This window comes from Rissa tridactyla, chromosome 7 (assembly GCF_028500815.1).
Source record: "Rissa tridactyla isolate bRisTri1 chromosome 7, bRisTri1.patW.cur.20221130, whole genome shotgun sequence".
NCBI classification, from domain to species: domain Eukaryota; kingdom Metazoa; phylum Chordata; class Aves; order Charadriiformes; family Laridae; genus Rissa; species Rissa tridactyla.
Window position 1 is genome coordinate 20762788 of NC_071472.1, and position 27959 is coordinate 20790746.

Consider the following 27959-nt stretch of genomic DNA (forward strand, 5'->3'; position numbering starts at 1 on the left):
AAAGATCCAAGCACTGATATAGAGGATACTCATATTATTCATTCTCAGCTTCAAATTACTCATATGCTACAGGCATATGCGTGTGTGTGTATTTTTATATATACATATGTATATATGGACATATACATACATGAATCCTTAATGTTAAATGAATTTTGGAGAACATAACAAATCACAAAATTTAACAAACCATGACAAAATCAATAGCTATATATTGAAAAGAATCAGAGGATTAGAATGATAACCAAGTTTGGAAAGTTTTCTTACACAATTTGCTCAAGCTGCACGTGCCTGGCATATAGCAACGTTTCAATCCAGTTTCAGAGATAATAAATAGCTTTATAAGAATCAAGCTGTGTTTGTTACCCATGTCACCTTCTCTGTCAATCTTGACATTTTTACAAAGACCGTTTACTTGAATCTCTAAATTCACCTGCGTGGATTTATTCATGAAAATCTTTTAATTGGAAGACCACAAATTGTACCAGTTACAGTTAAATTGTATCAGTTACAGTTCAGTCAGAATACAAAATTGCCCTTAACTCAAGAGCCCATATAAGGGATGCTTTCAGCACTAAAGGAGAGTTATTGCAAAATCAACAACAGAATTAATAGAGGTCTTTCCATTTAACAGCAGAAGTTTAATACAGAGAGAGAGATTGAGACATACTTTTTTTCAGGACTTCAAAAAACCTCCATACTATTGTGTGCTAACAAATATACATTAAAAGACTGTAAAATTAATAAAAACTAAATGATAGCAACGAAACATGGGAGATCTTTACATTCATGTTTCATTTCTAGCTTTAAACAGCATTGCAGTCTAAGTTAAAAAAAATGCAGCCTTTTTGATAGATTTGCAAGTTATTCAAGTAACGTCTACTGAAAGGCACCTCTGAGAATTTCTGTTTCGACAGCTAAAACTTAAGTCTTACCTGGAAAAGGATGGCAGCATAAAACCAAGTATGTAAATATTGTTACACAGCTTAAAATTCTTAGTGCATATCAAAGCATAAAAGCTCTTTGTTCCACTCTTGTTTAAACTGACATGTATGGCTTGTTGTGAGATGTACCTGATCTAGTCTGGAGACTGGCATGCGACCTATGGTGGAAGTGTACTGTTGCGAAAAGAAACATTACTAGAGAAGCAGTAGAACATTTCTTTTCCATGGCTACATTCCTGGGGATTCAAGATAGTCAAAACAAACCCAACTGTCATCACTAGCACACCGACAGCAAGGATCAGGCAGGATATGAGGTTATCTGAATGGTTCCATCGCTCTTTGGACAGTCTTAGATAACATGCTGTTGGGATGATAAAAACAAGTGGGGTAGCACTCAGAACACCCTGTGTGTGGGAAACAATAGAAAAAACCCTCATAAGCATATATATTTAGATATAAAGAACAAACCCCTACGTTTTTAAATGGTTGTGATTAGATTGATGCAACAATAAAGCCAGAGAATAGAGGCCTTTTCCAGTGTTGCTATATGGAAAACTTTCTTTTCAAAATCACACATAACTTGCAAAAATATCTGTAAAATTACTTGAAATAATTCGGATTTAAGTGCTTTTGCTTTGCTGATACAGAATAATATTTTATGTTGCAAGTACTATTAAATCCATGTAGGAGCGTAGATATAATACTGCCTTAAAAAAAAGTGAAACATCATGTAGGAGTTCAAAGAATTCTAATCAAGTTTTACATTTATGACCTCATTTACACTGACATCCCTATGAAAGCAAAGCTCCTTTTGAGAGAGTAAACGCCCCCTCTTATTAAAAATTCAGCTCCTCTTTTAAATGCTCTCTTAGATAGAGACAAATAAAAAACACCTGCTTAAATGCTTTTTATAGTAAAGCCACTGCAGATTAACATACGAGTTACATGCCAAAAGAGCATTTTTATGCAGAAATTCTGAACATTTACTTTGTCACATACTTAAACACTATGTTTCAACTTAATTATGGTGAGCTAACATGAAGCTGCTAACTGATGAGTACAGAGATCAAAAGAGGTACATGCACAAAGTATCTTCTTCATAAAAACTGAGACACTCAAGTATGTGAAGCAACACAAGTCAGCATCCCAGTGAAAGAATAGCACAGCAAAACCCGTAGACCCTTAACTCCTGAATGACTGAATGGTTTCCCTAGGGAATTACTACAGGGCAAACACAATAACTTTTGTTGTGCTTTAAAACCAGAAAGCAGGGGAAAAGTAAGCAGAGTCAGAGAAACAGCAGCAAATGCTATTTGTGGTGAAGAGCCAAAAGACAGCTCTTCTGCTGGACAGAAAGCCTGCTGAGAAGACGGATCATCTTTCTTTCACATGTAAAAACTCTGCCTATTCATTTTTCCCCTCTACCGGTGCATATCAAGACCAAACAATCTTTCTAAGCACAATTACACCTAAGAAATGTGTACAGCTGTATTGTCAAATTCTCTCTTAAAAAGGAAAAAAAAAAAAACCAACAAAAGATATGAGCTATCCACTCAAATGCCTGGCTATCAACTTCTGTTTGTAACTGAATCAAGTTATCAGCTTGACTATTGAGTAATTGCTTAGGCCTCTCTGGTAAAAATATTGCATTGATGGAATGTTTGCTTTTGAGTGATTAATTTAAAAATTTTAATTACAGAATAGGAATCACAAACATTTATTCACGCTAGAAAGGTTCACTGGCAGCTCTCTGGTGTAAATTCATTTTTAACATATTATACCATATAATAAATGTAAGCCACATACACATATATAGACATATATGGGCACACGTAGTTAATTAGGTTCATTATACCAGTATTCAGATCTTTGGATGGAACAGGCATGTGTGTATGTATGCACACATTTAAATCCTTTTATTGGCATGTATATACACGCACAGGTGAATTTTCTACACTTGTAATGTAAAAATAGAGGGAAAAAAGATGAAAGAGAAATTACCAACGGATGCCATGAATGAGAGATTTTAACGGAAACATGTATCCTGACCAAACCAATAGGAATATTGTTTATTTTGAGCTAGTTATAATTTGGATTAACTGAGAAGGAACTACGTAGGTAATTATTTTAAATAGAGGGTAATTGGATAGCTTATCTGAACATTCAGACCTGTTCTGTAATATTAGCGCAAACATGACCTGCTAAATCACTGCTACAAAATCACTCATTACCGCTCGGTCAGCAGATAAACTGCACTGTGGATCAGAACAGTGTACATGTACCATCACATACATACAAGTACATGTATCACATAACATAAAGAACAACTCCCTCCGTTTTGTTCCATCAGTTTTAGATAAGCATGCAATATACATGTGGACAGGGACATAAGGAGGTAATTCTAAAATATTTCTATAAAGAAGCAAAGGCTGCCCTTAATAAGTTTTCTCTACCTTCTAACTTTTATATCCTGGGGTGTGGTATTTCCACATCTGCTTTATTTATTAAAAATGGCTGACCTGAAATTGAAAGTAAACTGTTAAGGTAAACAATGTTTATCATAAATGTAGACTGTTTTTTTTTTTTTTTTGTTTTGTTTTTTTTTAACATTTCCTTTGATTAAATGTACATCCTGTGCCAAAACAGACTGACTTCATCTGGTAAATCTACTTTGGTAACTAGTAGTCTAGGATTCCAGTAGACTGTATGCAGTTCCAGCCAAGCAAAAAGGCCACATAAATGTGTTAGAACTGGTTCAAGTCAATAAGCGCCTTGTGTGGCCTGCCTGGTAAGCTCCATCTCTGATATGAGGCGATACCAGACACAGGAATGTTTACTGTCAAACAAAGCAGTTTCCTCCTAAAAATCATACACTCAGGTTATGAAATTACTCAGTTTTGTTCCTTGTTAAGCCCAAAGCTGGGAAAAATTCCAGGTACTACCTTTGTAGTCTCGCAACTTCTGGTTCTTTCAGTCCTTTTTTTTTTGTGGGGGTGTGTGTGTGTGTGGGTGTGGGTGTGTGTGTGTGTGTGTGTGTGTGTGTGTGTGTGTGTGTGTGCGTGTGTGTTTTTCCCCTCCACTTTGTGTTTTGCCTCTTTGGCACAAGACAGTCATTAGAATCTGCCAGTGTTTAGTAATTTGCCAGCTTCACTAGAAGCAGAGATTAGAGAAAGAAATGCTAGATTCAGTCCGGAAATACAGTTAGGATGAGTATTTTAGTGGTTTCCACTGCAGTTTAAATACATTTGGTAAGTCACAGCCACTCATATCTCTAGAACTGTTCTAAAAGCCATCCCCAACCATATGAACTTTACTTCCTGAACTTCCTTTCTCCTTTAATTATCCAATTTTGAAGCAATGGATAATTTCTTTTTTTCTACTAACATTTCTACTGACTACTGTGTTGAAGTACATAAGATTTCCAGTAGAGCTGTGGATTTTTCAGAGTAGTGTTTTATAAAAAGATGATATATTAAATAAAAGAATATACAGGTTCACTTACATTCAGCTCTAAAACTATTCCAAGGCAATCATACACTAATGATATACCAGTCGCCACAGCAATGATAACTACTGTCACAACAATATGGAAAACTGTTGAGAGGTTCCCATGGAAAAACACATTGGCAATCACCTGAAACAGAACCACAGTTTTAAATCCTGATTTTGCTCTTTATCTTAGCAAACAGCTTAGTCCAAATCTTGTAACTTTAGGAAACTGAAGGAAACTACTTTCTTCTCACTTGCCCACTACAGAAGAAAAAACACTTACAATTACTTATTGAACAGATGGATTTCCTAGATGGAGATACTTTCATAAAGCAAAACTAGTAAGCATGATAAATATGCTATTTTTGGCTATTCTTAACATAATAAAAACAGCGGCATGTATGCCAAACTTGGAATTTTAAGCAGTCCTGATATTATTAAGTAATTATTAATACAATATTGGATAATATTATAATAAATGTAATACAACATTATATTGCCAGAATCTAAACAGTACAACTAGTACCTCATACTCATTGCATGCAGCAGAATAGGATATGCTGACATTTATTACAGATCAACCATTGACTTCAGCTACAATATGTACTAATAATGTGTGAATATTATTAATATATATCAACATTGTTAAAGGGAGAATGTAATAAAGTCTTACCTCTCTGGTCACAAAACATTCAAGGGGGAAGGTCAGAATTACAGTAACTCCGTAACAAAACCTTCCAAATGTAGCAAGGTTGTCATCTCTACAGTAGTTTTCAAATATATCTCCTGAGGCATAGCAAAACATCAGTTAGTTTGAACTTCATGTCATTTGCCTATTTGCAAATTGAAGTGTAAGTTACTGGAGTTACTGTAGTAATTGAGACTTTCTGATCCCCTCTCCTAACACATATCAAGAATCTTTAGTTACAGTCACAAATTACACCCAGGAGGAACTTTCACCTTATCTACTAGTAGCAATGTTTTTATTTCAAGCAGCATTTATCTTTCAAAAATATTTTAACGTATACACATTAGAATCTGTCATCTGTTATCTTCTCTTTAGCACAGATTTTGTATGAAACGCTGTTTGAATAAATATGTGACAGATTCAGAAAGTAAGCTTCTATATAAAAGATACATTTCCTTTAAAAACGTAATTCCTAGAACAACAACAATTACACAAGGAAGACTAGGGAGTTACCTCTGGAGAACTGCATTTCCCTGAGGGTATCTAATCATAGCTGGTAAGCTGCGGTGAAAAATTTCAAATATTCTGACCCCAAAAGGCCATTATAAACAGATGGATTATTACCTAGCAAATCTTCTGACATCTAACAACAAAAGCATTGCTAGAGAATTCAAATCATCATCTTTCTTAGTGTTTCCACAAAGCATCTGGAATAATGATCTCTGAGTTACAAGAGACACGGCAAGACAGTGATCAGCTGATCTATCAGGTCTTTTCTACCCGATTACTATGCTATTTTATGATTTACTACTTTTTAGGATCACAATGGCACTGAGGAAGCACTAAGGTGTACTTTAGAGAAAACAGCCAAAAGATTTTGCAGGGGAGACAGAAGGTAAGACGGAATCTGCTTACAGCAGAGTCATATGCTGAAGGACAGCTGCAGTCAGAGCTTTCTATACTTGAAACATCTCAGCCAATTTGCACTTAGTCTAGCTACAGCTGCATCTAGGACAGTAAGTTATTCTGCATAAACAGCACTAGAGGCAGGAAAAAAGGACAGATCAACCAGTAACCCCCATCCTACAATTCCTCTGTTCTCAACTACATGCTGCTCATCAGGAAAGGAAAAAAGCTTGCAAAGCCTTCTCCTACAATTTGGAACAGCACTATTAAATAACATAAAATCTGCTTGCTTATGAAATGTGTATTTTTACTGAAGAAATTTATGCATTGTTCTTCTGAAAGCACCTTTTCCACTTCAACAAAATGATGTTAAAATGTATGATGTAACACTGATTATTTACATTTATATGTATATCCGTATACTTATATAGAGGTGACAGTAGGATTAGTTACAGCAGAACAGCTATTGTAAAGATAGGAAATATCTCAGAGTTCGAGCTAGGATGCTATAGTAGAACAGACAGGAAAAGATACAGCAGAATGTAAAAAAATACGTCAGGCACCTTGTAGAAAAATCAAGGCAATTTTTGTTCTTACTGCTCTCTGCTAGTGGACCGTGTAGCTAAATTATAGATGTTTAATCCTCAGAAGTATTTTGTTTATGTATTCATAAGGAGTATTCAAAGGAGACTTTCACCGATGAGGCTTACACTTGGGAATCTGACACTTATTAGCACGTAGCTGACATCTTTGAGTCCTGTTTTGATTGTTGTGTAACTACAAGGAACATCCTAACTATTTTTGTCCAAACATAGTGTCATTTTGGCATTTTTACAATCACTAAGATATTAACAGCAAAGGTCAGACAGAAAGGCGGAAAGGTAAGGATTACAGCAAGCACCAAAATTGAGAGATCGAGTAGTTTACCTTCTGTGTATCCTGTAAAAGTCATATATCCACATGCAGCGAACACTACACTGATAACAAGAGCAAGTGAGACAGACACATGTGTGACTCGAGACCAGTTCTTTAATGTGGGTTCTTCCAGAGATCCATATATTAAAAAGCTGTTATGGTTGCAGATGAATGCTGAAACACACATGACAGTTAAAGCTAATGTATGAATTCATGCTTATAAGCATATAAAATAAATTCACAGAGTGTATATTCCAAGGTAAGAGAGACACAGCACAGTCTGAATCCCCTCAGTAATAAATACAAGCATTAAATCTGCAACAAGTGGCAAAGATAAATGGCTTGAACTTCTACTTACTGTTTTGATTTGATGAAGGTTTATATTCATCCTGATTCTGATTACATTACCCTAAAATGCCATGCTGCTTCCCATCCTTCACACTTTCATTCCACCTCTATTTTGTCTTCCTGCTCTTCTTTTCCTTAAGAACCCAACTGCAGGGTTTTTTTGAGTTGCAATTTTTTTTTTTTAAATCCACAGAGCAGTTTGCTACTTTCAGACTTCCTATGACATCCATTTTAGGCAGCAGCAAGCGCTGGGAGGCTCAGATTATCACAGTGTTAACAAGAAGTAATATACCAGAACCTCCAGGAAGGAACAGATTTTAGAATGAGGATAATGGAGGTGAGTTGAGACTCACCTGAATGGTTCATTGTGAGAAAAGGGAAACAACAGGCACTCTCTAGCGAATGTATGCATTGCAGTCTAAGATTTTTCTGTTAGAGGTTATCGAAGAGAATGCAGAATGATCACAGCCTCCTCAATTTATCAATTAGACTAATTCTATTGGTGCAGGTGTTTTAAGATGACCTGGACAGTTGAGCTGCATTCACATGACACACTGCTGTCTCTGCTACAGTGGCAATAGCCTCTAGGGACAGATGGGCAATGTATGGGGATAATGTCTTAAACTATAACAACTAAATTCACCTATGGATAACTCAAAATAAACTTAATTTTTTTTCTAAGCCAGCTTAACATGAATATTAAAAAAAATGCAGTTAAAAATATGTAATTTTGAGGTCCAAAATATTAAATGAAGTAATTTCTTACAGTTAATCTGAATACTGAAAATACAGAAAAAAATACTTACCAAATGACATCACCCCAACAGCTTGTACTGCATTTGATTTTGCAAATATCCATGCATTTTCTGATTTGGGTCTAAAACAGACATTTGTTTTAATAGATTATTCTCTTTCCAACAATCAGTTATTAAAAATAATTTAAAATACTATGCTGTAATGCAGAACTGATAGTCAGATCTCCAGAACTCTCTGAAGTATGCCAGAGCGTTCATCAACAATAAGCTGAAACTAGGGAGATACCCTTCTCACCTCCCTTGTTTTGATTAAAGTATTTCTGTAACCAGTTTTTACAGCCCAAAATGTCAGCCTGTTTCAGCAACCAGTATTGTAAAGAAACTTTTCAAGTCATCATATACCAAGAAACAGCAACAGGGAAGGTAAAAGCTGTTACTGATTCTAAGGTTATCTCAACCCAAAATCTCCTCTGACTATTTAGAGGCAATTTCTTCCTACTTTGAATTTGCACATGTAATCCATGCACTCTAGAGACACTTTTTTCCTAGGCTACAAATTAAGTGAGGTGGTTTGTCTTTACGTTTGCTCCAACTAGCCCTCATAGTAAAGGGACTAATCTAGTTCCCAAAGGAGTGATAAAATAAAGTATAAAAGAGTATATGGAGCCTTTTATGATCAGGCAAGAATGTAGTATCCCCCACATCTGCTCCTCTGTGATATGCCCACAATTTTGGGCCTGTGGTAACTGTAAGTCTTAAAGGAGGACCCCAGAAAATCATCAGTGATCTTTGTTAAAATCCATCTGATGCATGAACTCTAAATAAACAGTCAAAATGAAGCTAAGGGGAAGGACAGGAAACATCTTTTTCCACAACTACAATTTGCTAAAAATATCAAATGAAATTCACAAGCCAGTTGAACATTACATTTGTAATATTAAAGCACAGACAAAGAAACCGTACAGAGAGCTTGCTCTTAAAAGGTTGGCTGCTGCTAACTTGCTCTGTTTTTATTTAGAGGGAAAGCTGCTGCCACCTGAAGCCCTAGCTGCCATTTTTCTACTGCCCTAGAAAGCAGTGACACTCACACCAGTTCTGTGGAGGTAGAAACAGCTTTGTCTCTGTCAGCTTTGTCTCTCCCTCTATCTGGTGATAACTAGCTGGTTTTGACAGCCGTAGTGGCATATGCTATGCCAGGTTTCATTGCTTTCAAATGTTTAAACCACACCCCCACCCCCTAAAAAGCAAAAAAAAAAAAAAGAAGACAAAAAAAAGATGTAGCTGTTTCCCCTTTCAGAATTCATACCTTACTATTTCTTGAGATTTCAAATAGTCAGTCCTTCCTTTTCCCATATTAAAAAAACATTTAGAATACCGACTGCACATTCAGTTCAGACTTGGAGCACCTTTTCCGCTCTTAAGCTGTGGTTGCTAAGCTTCACTTTGAAACACACAGAACCTGAGCATCAAAATCGAGTTCAGTTTTTTGTCCTCAGATGCAGCATGTTGTCTTGACTACTGTAACATACTGCCTCTAGTCTTAAGCAGCTGAATATGTCCCCTCTAAAACGTTCTCAGACTCAGCATGTAGATGTAATAAATACTATGGATGAAATAGAGATATCTGGCATTTGTCTTGTGACATAGGAGTTTCGACTCACTATTGCTGCTGTAGTTCCTCATATAGAGTAGCCTCCCTTTCCTTGATACCACTGATTTCAAGTCACTAGAGGTGTCTGTGGACAATTCATATTCATAATTTCGAATGTATTATTTTTCAAGAAAACATTCACATCTGATTGGGAAAAAAATTATCAGTAATATTCCAAAATAAAAATAGAATATAGAAAGCTAACATTACAACTGTTCTATTCCATAACCACTAGAGGTCAGCTTTGATATCAAACATACAGAATGAAAATTTGTTTTATTATCCTTTGACAACAGAATTTGTGAAAGCCCCCTTACTCCCCTTCTATCAACACTTAGATTATCTAATACTCTACAAAGCAAAATATCTTTTAAAATGCACAGACATAAAGAATGCTTTTGTCTGAAACACATCTAATTTCTGTGAAAATGGTATGTCCTGTGCAACAGTATAACTATATTATAAACTCCTACAAATAGGTATTTAAAAAATGGAGTGTAGAAAGCATGTGAATTTCTGTTGAATTTAATTTCATTTTTAATAAAGTGGCCAAATAATCAATTAAAAAAAAAAAATCACAGGACCTAGTTTTCCCCCAGCACAGTGTTTGGATATTGCTAGTGCATAAGCTACACACCAAAATATAGCTTTGCTTTATGGATGAATGGCAAATCAGATTAGGAGTACTATTTGGGGGGAAAAAATTTCAAAAGAACAAAATCCTGCTTATTCAGCAGCATAAGAAGATAAATCCCTTCCATTCTAGTTGTGGTATGGAGGAAGAATTTCAGATCCACAATTTGAACGCTACCAGCAGATTGCAACATCATAAAATGCACATTGGTACAGTGACATATGCAACAGTATATGGCTCTTTCCTACAGTAAGTCATATAGTGCTGCATGTGTTTTGAAAAACCCTTTTCATACCTTGGGAATAGAAGGATCTCACACAGATGTGCTATGTAAACTAAGAAGCGAAAGCAACACAGTAAGAAATTTCATTTCTGAGCGTTTAGAGTTAGCAGCTCTATAGTTCTGACCCTATCAACAACAAATCACCCCCCAAGTCCAGTCTGCAGGACACAGAGACTTATGCAAAGCTCCTGGAAAAGGGTGCAGGTGACACGAAAGTGTCTATATAAAATAAGACTTCAGACTGGGAAAGAGAAAATTGTGCATCTGTGTAGGCAGATACATACATAGGCTGAAAGTCTCACAAGAATACCAGATAACACTATACCTGTTCCACTTTTTCAATCCTGCTGCTAGTGTTCAGACACTTTTTTTTTTTTTTTTTTTTTTTTTTTTTTTGAGAACAGCCTTTGTTCTGACCAGTTTGACCTACATTCTTGCTAGGAATTGTTAGGGACAGATTTTAACTGCTGCTCATACAAGAATAGCAGTAGCTGCGAATATCCATGAATGACAAAACCAGATAGCTTATTGTTCCTCACTCGGTGTATAAAAACACATGCTATGTCTGCATAAACACAAAGTCTTTTTCATGCTGGAGAAGGAGAAGCAGTTAGATGAAACACAATGAAAGTTAACAGAAAACACACACTTGTGATACTCAATGCACTTGCTGAGACATGTACTGTCTATCATATACAGCAGAAGTTGTAACACAAAGCAAAAGCTTACAGGTAATATAACTGTGATTCTTGGAACAAAAATAATAAAAGATCGAATACAAAGATGTTCCAAGGGAGATCCCAGACTGGAAAATGTCTCAGCTGCAAGTAAGACAACAGTAAGACAGAATGACAATAAGAACTGCCCATAGAAAGGTAGTGAAGTCTAGCGATGAAGAAAGCCCAGCGGTTGAGAAAATAAGACTCTACTCAGTCTTCACTATACTTAAGGGAAAGTATATAGCATAATAAGGGAAAAAAATAGCATAACAAACATACTAGTGAGTTTTTAAAAGTTTTGAAAATACTCATGTTTATCCACATAAGAACAGGGGAAACCGAAAAGAACAAACAAACCAGGCAAAGGTTAAGATGTCCTAACAGGGTAAAAGGCATTTCACATCCAGATCATGAGTAAGTTGGGCAAATACGTTTGGCGGTCTAAACCCGCTTATCTTCTACTTCCTGTGAAACATTTACAGTATAATATTCCCCATCTTAAGATCCATGCTATGCAAAAAAGTCTTTTCTGTCATTTATGTAGAAATGCTGACAAATATAATACAGCAGCAGAGTGCATCAGAAGCAAAATTTCTTTAAGCAGGGCAAGAGAAACATACACCCCTGACCTCAACCCAGCTTGCAGGTATGTAACACTGACTTAAAAAAAACAGAAAAAAAAAAAGAAAAGTTAATTTCTAGAGAGGAAGCAAAGTCATATGTTTGACAGGGGAGCTACATGTTGGAATGAGACGACTTCCATTGTTTGAGACTGAAGATCAGTGACAAACCACCAAGTTTAGGTGCAAACTAGCAGTTATCAAAATAATCCAGGAACACATGGCAGATTAATTCAGGTTTAATCCAATGATTTAGACATTTAGGAAATTAATTGTAAAATTTCAATTCAATTATACTCTAAGGTGAAATACCTTTTTAGTTTTTGTTTGAATTTTAAAATTTAATAGATACTGAATATAACTTCAATCAATATAATGCAAAGAAAATGAGAAATGCTCACATCAGCCTCGAATTTTATATTAATCAAAGTGATCTTGGTTGTTAACACAGACAAGGGAAAGCTATGCGTCAGCCCTACTTAGTTACGGCTGCTTTAACTCCCCTGTCTTCCTTAATGAATTACTTAGCAGCTCTGTAAATATACAGTAGCTTATTTTCTTCACACAATAAAGTTTATCTTTGCTTACTATTGGATTCTTTATATGAAGGAAAGAATCAACTTTCTACTTTCAAGTTATTTTCCTGAAGACTTGGCGTTTCACCCCTGTGATCAGCTGCCAGTTGAGTAATTCTCACATACTATTTTTTGTGTAGTAGATGCTCTTTAAGTTTTTCCTAGAGATTTATGTATTATGCAGACACTGACATGACATTCTTTCCAAAAGAACACCAAATCAAAATGATCCATCTTTATAAGCTACAGAAAATACTGCTTTTTACAGCAATGAATGTTAGTTTCAGCTTTGAAGCGTGAAGTTATTTTGTACAGTATTAACATACAGCACATTTACAGTTTGAAATAATTCTAACCCATTTTTTTTGATCACAGCAGAAAAATACCCAGCTATAAGCAGGTGGAAATAAAGTAAAGAACAGATCATCAAAATGTATTTTTACGCAACATCTTAAACTACTGAGAGTAAACACTGGGTCCAGAACACTGGATTTTATCTGCAGGTTCATTATGTTCTTCAGGCAACGGTAATCACATGGATTACACTAATCAAAAGCAAAACTGAAGAAAAAAAAAAGTACCACCTCAGTTGCATATTTGTCATAAGAGGGAATAAATTAAACCAAGTAATCTCTCATGATAAATACATTAATTTTTTTCCTGAGAACAAACAAGAAAATAACACTCCTATAATGTCCCCGCACAACCTTCTCCACTCCCGAAGCAACTAGAAAAATAAATAAAATAAAAATGCAACACTCAAAAGACTTATTACTGCTTTTTCAGCCTACAGTTTCAAGCACATCAAATCATTAAAAACAGTCATAATGTTGTTGTTTCGCTGATGCTCTAACACATTGCAGAAGGTTTCTAGGAAAGATAATATTCTCTGTTGTCCAAATAACACATATAATTTTCAACTAGAACATGGATGTCATTTAAGCAAAAAAACAGTTTTATCATCCCTACATAATCTTGTTGTATCTCTCAAAGGGAAGCAACCTTCACTTTGAAAAATCTAAAGGTAAGCGAAAACTGATTACTACTCAGAAAGTTATTATTGATGTGGGAAGATCTCTCAACAGGATTCCAGTGGAACCTGACCTGAGCCCAGCACTTTTGAACGTATCCAGCAGTAACCTGAATGATGGAACAAAAAGTAAGCAGCATCCTTAACAGAAAGCATGAAATGCGCAGTTAACACAAGCATGGTAGAGAACAGGGTGAAAAACAAAAATCATAAATATGTTGGTAAAAGGAGAAATCATCTGATAAAGAAGTATTCAATTCTGTAATGACAAATTCTACAGCTATGCAGGAGCAAAAAAGGCTTCGTAAGAAGAGGGTGGGGGGAACAAGCAAAAAAACCCCCAAACTTCATGAGAAATGGAGTGAAAGTAAGGAAAAATTGCCAGCTCACAGTTCCGCAGAGAAGGGCTTGGTGCTTCTATTAGACTGAAAACTCAAGGCACGTCCACCACGTCAAGCTATTTTCCAAAGAGGCAAACATCAAACCAAGCTACATAAACAGGAGCGTGGCAATGCCCAAAAGATACAGTTGAAAGGGATCTCAAGAGACTTTGTATGTAAGATCCATTTCCTCTGCTCCTCAGTGGGGATACCACAGGCAGCTGGGGCACCACAGTATTGCTGTAAATCACAGAGAACTTAAGGCAGCCATTGAGAATGATCAGTAGTACAGGAAATGACAAGAAGAGAAACAGTAAAGGAACCGTGTTTGTTTAGTCTAGAGAAAGAATCAGCAAAGGGGGACAAGTTACAGCTCTTTAGAGGTGTTTTTTAAGCATTTGAAAAAGAATGAACAGTTTGCTGTCTGTATCTGCTGTAGTTAGGCCAAGAAGCAACCAACATGAAATGCAGTAAGAGAGACATATGACACACATTTAGGAAGAATTTGTAAGAAAAGTCTTGTTAAGAACTGGAATGGGAAATCACGGAATTGCCAAGAACAAACTAGACAATCACCTGTCATCAATGACAGGCATACAATCAGTTCTGCCATGTAACGATAGGGATTAAATATTCTGGTTTGGCCCTGTCAAGCCTTTATCTAGGATTGTACAAATTCTTTTCCTATATGACAGATCCGAGGACTGTGTTTCATAAACACGATTTTTTTAAATCTCTTTGAAAACTCCAACTTCTATTTTACTTTAATAAGGATTCACAGTAAATGCGTTATTTACTTGTTTCACTTGTTAAAATACTGTGATGGGACCATATAAAAATATATTAGAGTTCTTTATTCTCACTGCAAAAAAAGAGATGGCATACCATCATACCATTAACAAAATATTAGAAGAGGGTTTTAATAATTAAAGTATATATCTATTTCTAACTGTAAAATACAAAGAGTAAAAATAGACATCGATAGAATTTTTTGTGAGGCAAAAAATTCTGATTAATAGTTTATCAACTTGCTAGATGCGTTTTTGAAAACAAGAAGTGTAAAGGCAAAAATGGAAGTCTTTAAAAAATTAAAAAGTAAAACCCCAAGAATTACTCAATACCCAACATTATTTATCGTTAAGAAAAAATAAACCCACACATTCTGTATTTTTTGGTGCCTCACAACTGTTGAGAAAAAATGTTACCATAGTAACAAGGCCATCAGTAACCATTATATATAGCTGCTTCTTTTTTTGACAGGGGATTTTGAGATTACCTTTTCAAACAGTCCTTTAACACACAGTATGAAAAACATGCTGCTTCAGAAAGGAGTGGGGTGGGGAGGAAGTCCCACGCTGTTCTGAGAGCATCATTTTTACAGGTGATAGACAGCATCATCTGGTACAACTTTAGAAGCTGCTATTCTAGCAATCTTCCTAGCATTAAATTCAAATGCCCTGTAATTAACCCATGTACCACAGCAATAAGACAAATGAACAATCATGTGTAACACTGCTGAACCAATCATGGTAGAAGAATCCAATTCCTACAGAAACATTAGAAATACTATATAAAACTATTCCCATAAATAAAAAAGCACATTCAGAAATTTAGTTTTTCATCTTTATTAATATATCTTCACATTTAAAGGATAAGGAAAAAGGAATAAAGCAGACCTTCTAGGCCATAAAGGAAAGATAATAGATTCGTAACACTTTCTTGCAATATAATTGTAAAATATTGCCACAACATACATTCACGTTTACTAAATTGTCTACAATGCTCCAATGTTAAATACTACTTTCAGAGTAGGAATGCTGGAAAAGTTTTGCTTGCTTACATTGTTGCTTTCTTAAATGACAGAATAAAGTTATTATTGTGTTCTTTTTTTCTTTTCATTATTTTTATTCTATTTTTATTATGAAATAATTATATTAACAGAAATATTCATAAGATGCTATCTATTTTAAGATTGTAAACGTATGCCATCTGACAGTAATGGACAAAATTAAAGATTTCTCAAATGACAGACAAACTCACATGCCCATTCAGGAGCCACCTGCTATGAGCCATATCACTCGCAATTTCCAATTAATCTGTAGTTTTTGGAGACTTTTTCTAACTTTGCTTATGTGCAATAAAAGAAAAAAAAAGGATACAGTATGTCTTAGCAGTTCATTTTGTATTGCTATTAATACCGATTTATTTTTTCAATTATCCGTCTCTCCCAGAACAGCCACGTTCCAAAACTATGCAGATATATGTAATAGTGAAATAACAGATTACGTATGATCAAAAATTCACTTTGTGGCAAGTGTAAGAATACTTACACTTGTGGACTGAATGTTACTGTTCTCACCATCACAATAACCAGGATGACAATGGTTAAAATCAGAGAAATAAGAGATACCTGTAAAGGTAAAAACATTACTTCAGTCAGTAAACTGCTGAAAGGTTGTCCTCTTAGCAGCATAATGTACTACTTTTTTCTTTAAAAAATTAACAACCAAGTAAAGTGCTAACTATCACTTGCCAAATATCTATAATTAGAAATCTTGTCCTATATCATTATCTTTTGATTTGTTATTCTTTTTGAGTAACCAGCCAATTGCAACTATTTGTCTAATTTCAAGTGATATTCCCATTTAAACATTTCTAATTGATGGTGCTCAGCATTTACAAGATCGGGCTACGTCACCCAGAACTTTACAAGATTTGAGTTCTACTAGCAGTAGATGGAAATAGTTAACGTCCTCTAGACAGATGTAATTGAGTTAAAAGACATGAAGTTATGATTGGCACTTATTTTCTGATGGCATATACAAAAGTGAACCAAAAATCAGCTGCTATTCTGATTTACCTTTCCCAGTTTTGCTATGTCTCGATACAAAGATAAAGGCAAGGTAAAGATGATGGTGGTAAGAAGAATTATGAAGTGACGGTCAGTAAGGGTGTTATCTGGTGCAACTAAAGCAAAAAAGAACATAATTTATTTCTCTAAGAGACTGACATGAGGAACAGATTAGTTACATTTGAAAGGCTAGGAGTAACAAACTTTGATGCTGACCAGGCTTTCAACCCCTTTATTCAAGCTAAGTAACACTGAAACGAAGACTAGGCATTAACTAACCTTGAGGAAACCGTAAACAGCACGTGCATAATCACAAGAATTCTGCAAATTTAAACCAAAGGCATAATATATGGAATATATTATACCAAACTTTGAAAGTCTGTTCCATATATATGGAACATATATATTCCACATATAAATTAGTATTAATTTCTTTCATCGTGCCTGGGTCAATGTTGGCAGACTGGAAGTAAAACATTCTACTACTTCTTTCTGCCATTTACCCTTAAGGATTTTTTGACACTGTGTGTTGACATCAATTACTGGGCTGTTAAAGATAAGCAAATTCGTAAAGAACAACCCTCAAGTAAGTTAATTTTGAGGTTTTTTTTTTAGCACCTCTTTTCTTGCTGTCAGCTGTCTTCCACTTGCAAAATACAGACTACCATGTGAGGGTAACAACAATGTTATAATATTCCCTGCAATCATTGGGATCTATTTGTGTAACTCGTGGTTTTTTTCAAGCCAATGACAATTTTAAATAAAACATATCTCAGTTTCAGTCAGGCTACCATGAATCACAGGCTTGAATGAAAGCTTGCTGAATAATTATGGCTGGAAAGTGACTGGCAATTGACAGAGAAAGTCTGTGTTCAATTTCCTCTTTGCTTTGAGAGATTATAATGCTTTCCCAACTCTTTTCAGGCAGGCATTCTAACAGCCAGGTGAAAGATGTGCCATGCGAGCGGTTGCTCCTATTACAGAAGTCATATTGTATATAAATGATTAAATATTCACTGTCACTATCAAGCTGATCAGGTATTCACAGAAGAACAGAGTGTAGCAGTTAAAACTGCATCCACACCTTGCAGGCTTCACCTGCTGAAAATTACAGTCCTCCTACAGAAATCAAACAGTTCATAAAAATACTAATTTCTACCTCATTGCAGACATGTTCTTTTTATTTTAATTTGCCAGTGAAGAATGTTTTAACTTAGCTGCTTTCTGCTAAAGCAGATGGCAAACATGTATACAAATTGCTCCGCTGATTCTGCTGTGAAAACTTAGAGCAGAGAAAGTGTAACAAGTGCATGAATTAAAATCTCAAACCACCACATCTGGTTTTGCAGTGAACGTCTAAGAGAACTGAAATTAACATGTTCGCGACCAACTATTACAGATATGCTTAAGTAAGCATTAAATCCATTACATTATTTGCAAGTCATCCAGAATTATTCACTAGATAATGTATTCAGTATTCAAATTATTATTATAGGAAGTATCTAAAAAGATGAAAAAAATACTATGACCGTATAAATATACTACTGGGGAAGACTCCTTCTGTTTGCTTAGTATTTCATTGAAGCCCACGGTCTCTTCACTGGCACTGAGTCCAATGCTAACCAAGGACTACGATTCATAGTTTGTATTTCAGAAAAACTTGCTAAAAAAACCCCACCCAACAACCAACACAAAACACCACTCGTACAAATACGCTTCAAGTTCTTAACTGGTACTATATTTAAGAGTAATTCAGAAGCAAAGTAACAGGTAGGACTTCAGACTGATACAGGATGCTAATTCCTAAATACTTATGCTATATTCCTATTCAATACATTTTCCCCATTCTGAATTTTTTAAATGCATCTTACCTCCAGGAATTCTCTGAAACACTTTAGTTAAAGTGTCTCCTGTTATTATGTTGTAACTAATCATAGCTTAAAGAAAATAAAATTTTTTGTTAGTACATGTCAAATATGAAATATTTGATAAATATTTAAAACACATATTTTGTAGACTTCAGGATTATATGCCACTATTCCTCTTGAATGAATTCTGGCTAGCACCAACAACTTCTAAGTTTCAGGTTTAAAACAAACAAACAAACAAATTCTTAACACTTGCCTTTATTTTTTTATTATTATTATTTTTATTTTTTAAACAGGAACAATCTAAGCAAGAATCTGGTCTGAGAAGCATGGCCATTGTGCTGTCTGGCCATATAAACTTACTTCAGAAAAGGGAAAAGAGGCTTTTTAAAACTGTTTGTTTCTAAGAATAATTCTTCATCAGTTTATTTTCAAATTCTTGTCTCTATTTAGTAATGTTCCTGTATTAGTCTAATCATCAGTCCTGCAATGAAATGCACAGGACTTGCTAGCTCATGTAAAAAGTTAGCAAAATCTTTAAACCAGAAGAAAGGAGGAGACAGTAGTTGAAGCTAACAGATATGGACTTCCATTCCTTCCTCTCATTAATAAGAACTGGAGCCTTAACATTCATATTTCATTCTTATCTTACTCTACACTAGAAGTGTGAGTATGTGTGCGTGCATGTATATATACATGCAACATATATTTATGTACTCATGTGGTCTTCACCATTTAGACAGTATACATATGGGTATCGACGTTACCTAATGCATATTCACTGTCGTAAAATTGTAAGTCATTACCACCGCTTACAGAAATAAAGTCAAGCACATACATATGCATAACTAGTTCCCAGGTAAGGGCCAAGAACTCTACACTTCTTTACCATGTTCTCTATGAAGTAGTAATTATACTCTTTTAAGTCAACACGTGTAGCATTGTTGCCTGCAGTGACAGTAACTTGAGTCCCTTAAAAATCTCAGCTACCTGAAAAAAATTCAGCTCATTGGGTATGAGGCTGAATTAGTGATTTTGAAGAGCAATGATGTAATTTTCAAGCAAGATCTGATAAGTGGCTTCTCCTATGAGAGCAATACTACATATTTGGAAAAACATTAATTCAATACACTCCTAAAGTCATATTTTCCTTTTGTTTCAAGCACATCGAATTTGTGCTCTGTTACTCATTCTAGAACAGAATCTCTTCTTTGCTATTTCTCAAAGCTACTTTTGTCATTTATTTTTAAGTGTGTGATCATGAATTTCTCTGTTACTACATTTCAGTTCATTTCTATTATTCTGATCCTCCAACTCATTGAATTCTTCCTCAGTCACTCTTCAGAACGCACCAAGTAATTTTTAGTTTTCTTTTTTGTTGTTGTTTTTATGGAAGAGGCATATACAGTATATTCTTTACAGAGCTCTTAGTATTTAACCAGTGAAAGAATAAGGCAATGCAAAAAAGCTTGTTATTTATAAAACTTAAAAATTTATATTTTATGTGATCTTACCAATAAATGGATATAAAAATTGAAGAGTTGAAAGAATTAGATAGCCTACAAGACCGTATGTTTTTCTGACCAGTTCTTGATAGGTGTTGGTACTTGAGAGGTTTCCTCCTTTGATCAGTAATATAATTGAATAATCTGTTAAAATATCAAATTACTGTTAAAGACAGTATGAAGCAATTTGTTATTGGCTACTGCTCATCTTTTTCACTCCTTAAGAAAAAAAAAAAAAAAAAGAAGTCTGTAAGAAGGAAAACAGTGGCAACTGGGAAGAGCAGGCATGAGAAATCTCACAAAGGATCTCAGTTCACCAAAACCAGGAGTTATAGGCTCATACTGGAAGGAAATACTGATTAGGGACAGCAAAACCAGACTTATTTTCTTTGGTTTCCACCATGGTCAAAGGGAATGAGTACTGTCATGAGCACCAAAAAAGGAATATTCAATTAATAATGCAGAGTGGTCCTGAATGGAGCATCTGATCGTATCCTGAAAGCAAGTAAAATGTGAGGACTGCCTGTGTCATAGTGCCAGAACTCTCGATCAATTTACTGTGCTATTTAGCTAAGTTTGTGAAAGATAAATCCTTGTTAGTATTTCATATCTTCTCTGTTGTTTACAATAAAAATATTGAAAACATTTTTATTGGATACTTTTAAAATAAAACACTCACAAAGTGATTTGTCTAGAAAACCACGAAGGTTTGAGACACCTGATGTCACAAGCAGAATTACTCCCAGCTTGAACCTCAACTTTTTATGAAGAACAGTACAAAATGTTGCTGTTATGTTAAACTATGCTTTAGTATTCATTGGAGCACCATGGAACTTTCCAGTCCAGATTAGTTACAGCACAGAATTTATTACCTTAGTGCAGATGTCTTGATAGATAGTAGCTAGACCTCGTCTAGTCCTCATATGGCTTTCATTTAGCTTGTAATCTATGCTGTGATAGGAAGAGTTCCTTTCTGTGAACAGTATCAGTGTTTATTATCTTCTGGGGATGACTAAAATGATGAAATTTTCACAGTCTTTAGAAAGGAGACTTCTACTGTATGTTAATATGAAAGCCAATCCAGAGATTCCCATGAGCATACGTAATTCTTACACAATATATACTCACGCTATAATTGGGAGCAGACAAAAACAGAAATACAGAATTGTTCATTATCAATTATGTTGCATACTGAGCTGATCTTGTACAAGAAACATTAAGTCTTTGTAGCAAGAAATCTTAGACCCACAAGACTTGAAAAAAGATTTATAGTTCAATGACCTAAAATTGTATTTCTCTGTCAATCTAAGACTACACGCAATAAAATTCAAAAACACCCCCCAAAATGAAATACAGTGAAAATTGCTAAATAACAGCTGTTTGCCAATTTTTCAGTAAAATCTATGGAAAATAAATGCTAGTGTTACATACTTAGCCTGTATTTTAAAAGGTACAAGTCAAAAAGCTGTAACTATAGTTATAATTTGCTTATGCAAGATATAATGAGTCACATCTTTAGCCTAATAAAAGACTGAGTTTAATCCACAAATTCTGGGCCTATGGCTATAAAGTCTTCAAAATACTTAGAAATGCAAAGAACTAAGTAGATTTCCTATAGAAAAGTAACTGAAATTTCTGAGCTATGTTTATGATATGATTTCATTAATGTATTTTGCCATCAGCTATAGAGGAAAAGTTTCCATTAGTAAGGAACATATTCCTTACTTTATATTGCTCTCCAGTCAAACCTTGATCATTTACGCAGATCCTTAAATGGTATTTCAAGCAATGAAGAGCCGCAGTTGCTGCTCAGCATACAGGTAACAGAATTTGTACCACTCACGTTGACTTGTCTTGTAGTTTTAAGACTCAAATCCACAGAGTCTTTATGAAAATTCTCCTTTGATGACAACAGATTTACTTATGTTAATTTATTAGGTGATTTTAGAACTTGTCCCTTTTTGAAGGTAAATTCGTTATTTTCTTGACGAATGACAATAAAATAAAATATTCAAAATCATAGTACAACCAAAGGCTTTAGTTCTGCAGTTTATTTTAAAAAAGTGATATACAACCCACTCAAGGGTCAGTCTCAATTAGGATAAAAACAGTGGACTAAAACAGGTGATTATGACGCACAAATAAGAGCCATTCTTCCAAATGTCACCTTGACCTAGCCTAAGAAACTAGGCTTTACGAAAATAAAATGCACACAAAAAGCAGCTTTATATGTTGTACAGTATAATTCTCTGCTTTTACTAATCTGCTCAAGGGATTAGTGAGATAAGGAAAAAAATTGTCATTTTTATTGTCATAAATATACCTGCTTAAGCTAGGAGTAAGCTCAAGACCAGCTAAACACTGCAAGACTAATTTTCACTTTACAATAGAAACTGCTTTTAGAGTACCTGTGATATAGGCAACCCCAAGTAAAAGCAGTACTCCTAGAGGAAAACCAGCTTCTTTCATTGAATATGGCAATCCTGTAAATAAGAAAAGGAGATATTATAGAAGAACCTTTCCAAATATTTATTTGCTGAATACCAAAATAAAGAAATATTCAGATTTAAAAAAATATCTCAATCTCCCAAATTGGACCAGCATGCTTAATAACCTAAGAAAGATTATTTTCAGTGAACAAAGTCTTGCCTAGGTGTAAAGCTCAGTCAGCACCTGCCCCATCAGTTCTCTCTGATCATTATGCACAAAAACAGGCTGGGCAGAGAATGGACGGAGAGCAGCCCCGAGGAGTGGGACTTGGCGGTGTTGGTGGATGAGAAGCTCAACATAAGCCAGCAATGTGCACTTGCAGCCCAGAAAGCCAACCGCATCCTGGGTTGCATCAAAAGAAGCGTGGCCAGCAGGTCAAGGGAGGTGATTCTGCCCCTCTACGCCACTCTGCTGAGACTCCATCTGGTGTACCGTGTCTAGCTCTGGAGCCCTCAGAAGGGCACGGACCTGTTGAAGCAAGTCCAGAGGAGGGCAATGAAGACGATCAGAGAGTTTGAGCACCTCTCCTATGAGGACAGGCTGAGGGAGTTGGGTTGTTCAGCCTGGAGAAGAGAAGACTCCAGGGAGACCTTATAGCAGCCCTCCAGTACCTACAAGCCTTCCAGGCTTGTAGCCTTCCAGGGGGCCTAGAAGAAGGCTGGGGAGGGACTTTTTACAAGGGCATGTAGTGATAGGACAAGGGGTAATGGCTTCAAACTGGAAGAGGGTAGATTTAGATTAGGTATTAGGAAGAAATTTTTCACTATGAGGGTCGTGAGACACTGGAACAGGTTGCCCAGAGAAGCTGTGGATGCCCCATCCCTGGAAGTGTTCAAGGCCAGGTGGGATGGGGCTTTGAGCAACCTGATCTAGTGGGAGGTGTTCCTGCCCATGGCAGTGGCGTTGGAACTAGATGATCTTTAAGGTCCCTTCCAACCCAAACCATTCTATGATGATGGTAAAAGAGGCTGTAGGGTATTTATCACTGAGACATGATCTCAGCTGACACCTCTGCATTTTCATGTAGTAAGCAAGTAAACATAGAGAAAAATCTTTAGGAACATCAGAAGAAAGTAAGAACACAGTGTTATTCTCCAAAGTGGATAGTCATGCATGTATAAACCAGGCTGAACACAGGATACTAAAGAAAAGTATGCTTACCTATAATGCCTGATCCTATGATAGAATTGATAATGTTAAAACCAGCTGAAGCCAGATCACTGTTTCCTCCTTTATTCCTGGGCTTACTAACGAGGGCTGTTTGGTCATCTGTTTCTACCTATTTAAAAAAGACAATGGTAACATTACGCATGAGAAAAATAGGTGAGAACAAGGATTTTACACATATTTAATATAGTCCATTCAAGATTAAAAAAAAAAAGACTCATATTTGTAGAGGTATTTTGATAACTAAATCACATTTTTTTTCAGTGAGAAATCAAAGGGCTGTTAGGCATCTAATTCCTTTACAAGCCTGACCCATAATCTTCTGTAATTAATTCTTCTCTGAAGAAAAAAAAAGTGGAGGGACAGAAATCTGCATAAATTCAGAGGTAGACTGTTAAACAAAGAGCTTTTTAGTCATGTTGCAAAGGCAAAAACGTGAATCAAGTATTTTTGAAAATATTTTGGCTAAAATGACTGGTCAGTAAAAATAGGCCCCTGAATCAGAAGAATGAAATCAATTTCAAGAGTTACTAGTAAAGTATGCCAACATCTGAAGATGCTCTAATTCAAGATTTTATCCAGCATTTTAAATATTTCTGTGTCATCCAATCGTTTGGTTTATTATGAATAGTTAATGACATTATAAAATTGCCTAATCCCAGAAAGTTTCTGTGGGAAGGTCTGGTACAAACCAAAGTTCAAAGCACAATCTGTAGCCACTGGCTTCAAAAATTAAAGTTCTTATCTTCAAAAAGCATTTCTTCATAAGCATGCAGTGGTCCTATCCTTAGATCACCACACTGCTGTCAGAGAACATTTTAGAATCATTCATTTTAAGGCCAGTATTTTAAACGAAGTCGTGTAATTCAAAAGAAGAACATTCATTTAATGAAGAAAATGCCTGCCTGTGTTCTACAAAAGCAAAACATCCTGTGCTTACCATGAAAACAAAACCACTATTTCATGCATGCAGGAGCTTATTTAACATATATAGCAGGTATTACAAACTCAGATGCTTGTCACTAATACTCCTGGAAAAAAAAAATTAAACGACCGATAAATCTTAAGTCATCTGTAGATAGTGGTATAAATTGACAAGCATAAGAGTGCCTCAAGGAGAGCTACATATTTAAGTGGAACCCTTAATCCTTAAGCAGTACTAACAGAAAAACAGTAACAGTAGCTCAGATCAAAGGCCAGTATAACCTGGTATCCCATTTCTGAGAGTGGCCATGAGAGGTGCCTAGGGAAAAGTGTAAGAACATGAAGAACAGATGGTTAGCAAATAACTTTCCTGTCTCAGCTTTCATCAGTTTGCATGTGCCAGACTTCCCAAAGCAGCTATCCCTTTGGTGCATCACATCCCTTAATGGATTGCTCCTTGAATTTGCCCTTTTTTGAAACCACATGTATTTTTAGCATCTACAATGTCCTGTGGCAATGAGTTCCGCATCTTGATTATGCGTCATATGGAGACAGCTACTCTTCTTTGATCTGAATCTGCCATTAAGCAGCTCCACTTGGTGTCCCAAAAAAATCTGTGTATCATCACAGACAAACCAATGACCGCTTCCTACTTATCTTTGCCATGTCACATACAGTTTTACCTGTAACATGCTCCCTTAGCTGTTTCTCATCTAGGCTTAACAGGTGTTCCATTTTATTTCACCACTGATTTGAGCAGCATCACTGTCATTGTCTCTTGAAATGTTAATGATTTCTGCTACTTACAGCACAGTGCATGTGAGATTGCACTGAACTAGAACAGTCCGGTTCCCTTTTCAGCTGTTACAAGAAAACGAACACGATGTGAATTGTACAGCTCAAAGGCACTACCGTGAACCCTGGTCCCTTCCCCACTTGAAAGAAACACATCTGAATTGGCAAAAAGGACAAGAAAGGGCAGCAGAAACTGTGACAGAGGTGAGATGGCCCCTGTGTGAAGACTAGCACTCTTGAAGGTGTGCTTGGACTATGGACAGAGGAGGGAATGCCTGCCTCACGAGCTATGCAACTTGGAAGGCTGCAGAAGAGGTGAAGGGGATGCATTGGCCTCTTGCCCCTCTCCCAGAGAGCAGCTGCAGGCCATGACACAGCTACGGCCACGCACTATCGTATCGATAGCAGCAGCCCACCAGTGGACCGGTCACTCGAGTTCTGGTCCTCAAGTGAGACTGAGTTTTAGCCCCACCAAGCTGCCACAGTGCCCCTCGCTCACAAGGAAAAGGCCCCTCATATTGCATTTGTTCCTCTCCTGTACCAATGGCTCTTTCTTCCTCATACGAGTTATGGGGAAGCTGAAGAAAGACGAAAAAGCCGTAGCTTCTGTCAGCTCGTCAGCGGAGCCGGGGCTGAAGCGCCGACCCGCCCGGACGCCTCAGTTCGCTATAAAGCCCGCCAAAACTGGCGGCGGCGCCCCTCACACCCCCATTCTCTCCAGCGTCCCGCCACGACGGGCCGCGGAGAGTAGGGACAAACCAGGGGAATGTCGGCGGGCTTGCCGAGCCGCGGACAGCCCCCCACCTCAACCCTCCCTGCCGCCGCCGATCTCCGCCTCGGTACCTGGTGAGTGGCGGCCGGCGGCGGCTCCGTCCCGCCGCGCTCCATCACGGCTGCCGCGGAGGAGCTTCCCTCGCAGCTCTGGTGCCTGAGCCCCGCGGACCCCGGGAAAGGCGGAGGAGGGAGCGGAGAGGCGCGGCGGGCAGGCTCTGCCGCTGCTCCCGGGCGGGCGGGCTCCTCTCTGGCGGGCTGGGAAGAGTCCCGCGGCACCCCCGCGGGTTGTAGAAAGGCGAGAACTTGTAGGCCTGGCTCGCCGGCGGCCGTCCCGGCGCCGTGTCCGCACAGAGAGGCGTGGAGCCGGGGTCAGGCGCTGGGAGGAGTACCGGGGAGCCGGGGCCTGGCCCGGGCGGGCGCTGCCCCGGGGCTGTGAGGCGGCGGCTGGGGGCGGCTCGGCGTGAAGGGGGCGGGGGCGGCCCCTCCTCCGGTCCGTCCTTCGTTTGAAACTGCCAGAAAGTAAGCGCATCTGCCTTCTATTTGTCAGACCTTTCTTTGTAGGGTGTATAGCAAAAACTGGCTCCAGTGTCATAGCTGTTTATTTGTTATTGCTTTTCAATATCAATGTTATTTACGAGGCCTCGCTGCTGCAGTCATCATTTTTTCTCCTAGGGGAGAGCAAGCTACTCTAACAAGTGCTAAGTCAGCAAAACGAGGATAATCATAGAATGGCTTGGGTTGGAAGGGATCTTAAAGATCATCTAGTTCCAACCCCCCTGCCATGGGCAGGGACACCTTCAACTAGGCCAGGCTGCTCAAAGCCCCATCCAACCTGGCCTTGAACACTTCCACAACCTCCCTGGGCAACCCGTTCCAGTGTGTCACTACCCTCACAGTAAAGAATTTCTTCCTTATATCTAATCTAAGTCTTCCAGTTTGAAGATATGTCAGATAAAGAACGTACTGGGGTTACAGTGAAAGTATAGGAAGAGGTCAAACTAATTAAAAGATGCAGAATTACAGTGCTGAAGGTTTAGACTCTGTAGATGCGTTATCTTCAGCTGAGACCAGGCAACCTCCAGCAAAACATGCTTTGTAAACATAGAACAAGCTACACAAAGAAACGTACATCTTAAACAAAAACATGTAGGAAGTAGTAAGGAATAATAAAAAAAATTGGAGACATTCATTTTGTGAAGTGTTACTAGACATAAAATTTAGGGCCTACAAGAGCCAAAAAATAACTTTGGGAACTTAGTCCAGTTACTGGAGGGCCCCATCAATATAATGTGGACCCAACATTTTCAACAAGATTAAATCATTATGGGAAAAAAACCTGAGAGATGACAACTAAATAGCAGAAGAAAATAGAGCATGCTAATTTCCTTTCTATAGTCTTATGAACTCTTACATTTGATAATACTTTGCTAGGGTAAACTGCGGTGGTTAAAGGAGTGCATATGCTATGCATCAATAATTTTGTCCTTAAAGAGCTATGATGCATATGATTTAATATGGAGAACAAAGTGCCCATAAAGAGCATATATGACCTTTTTGTTCAATAGCTTAAGCACATTAGCTTCAGCTCCTTCAAAAAAAATCTTTAATCAACTCCATGACAAGCTACAAGCTGACATGTATTCTTGTG

General features: G+C 37.0%; 1 protein-coding gene across 1 annotated transcript; it reads right to left on the reverse strand.

Moving 5' to 3' along the window:
• Positions 1-534: 534 nt before the first annotated feature.
• Positions 535-26678, reverse strand: SLC38A11 (solute carrier family 38 member 11). Its single transcript, XM_054209195.1, has 12 exons — positions 26381-26678; positions 23813-23930; positions 22570-22644; positions 20171-20305; positions 18660-18725; positions 16798-16904; positions 16268-16347; positions 8097-8167; positions 6955-7116; positions 5107-5219; positions 4447-4578; positions 535-1348 (listed from the first exon to the last, which is right to left on the reverse strand). Exons 1-12 carry the CDS (start codon positions 26423-26425, stop codon positions 1103-1105), a joined length of 1350 nt encoding a protein of 449 aa, XP_054065170.1. The 5' UTR covers positions 26426-26678; the 3' UTR covers positions 535-1102.
• Between the last annotated feature and the right edge of the window lie 1281 nt (positions 26679-27959).

Excerpts from the sequence above, each read along its gene's own strand:
- SLC38A11 (XM_054209195.1), bottom strand. The coding sequence starts at position 26,425 with ATGGAGCGCGGCGGGACGGAGCCGCCGCCGGCCGCCACTCACCAG. Across the intron at positions 23,931-26,380 it reads CGCCGGCCGCCACTCACCAG|GTAGAAACAGATGACCAAAC; the intron begins GTACCGAGGCGG and ends TTTTTTAAATAG. Across the intron at positions 1,349-4,446 it reads GAATAGTTTTAGAGCTGAAT|GGTGTTCTGAGTGCTACCCC; the intron begins GTAAGTGAACCT and ends TCCCACACACAG.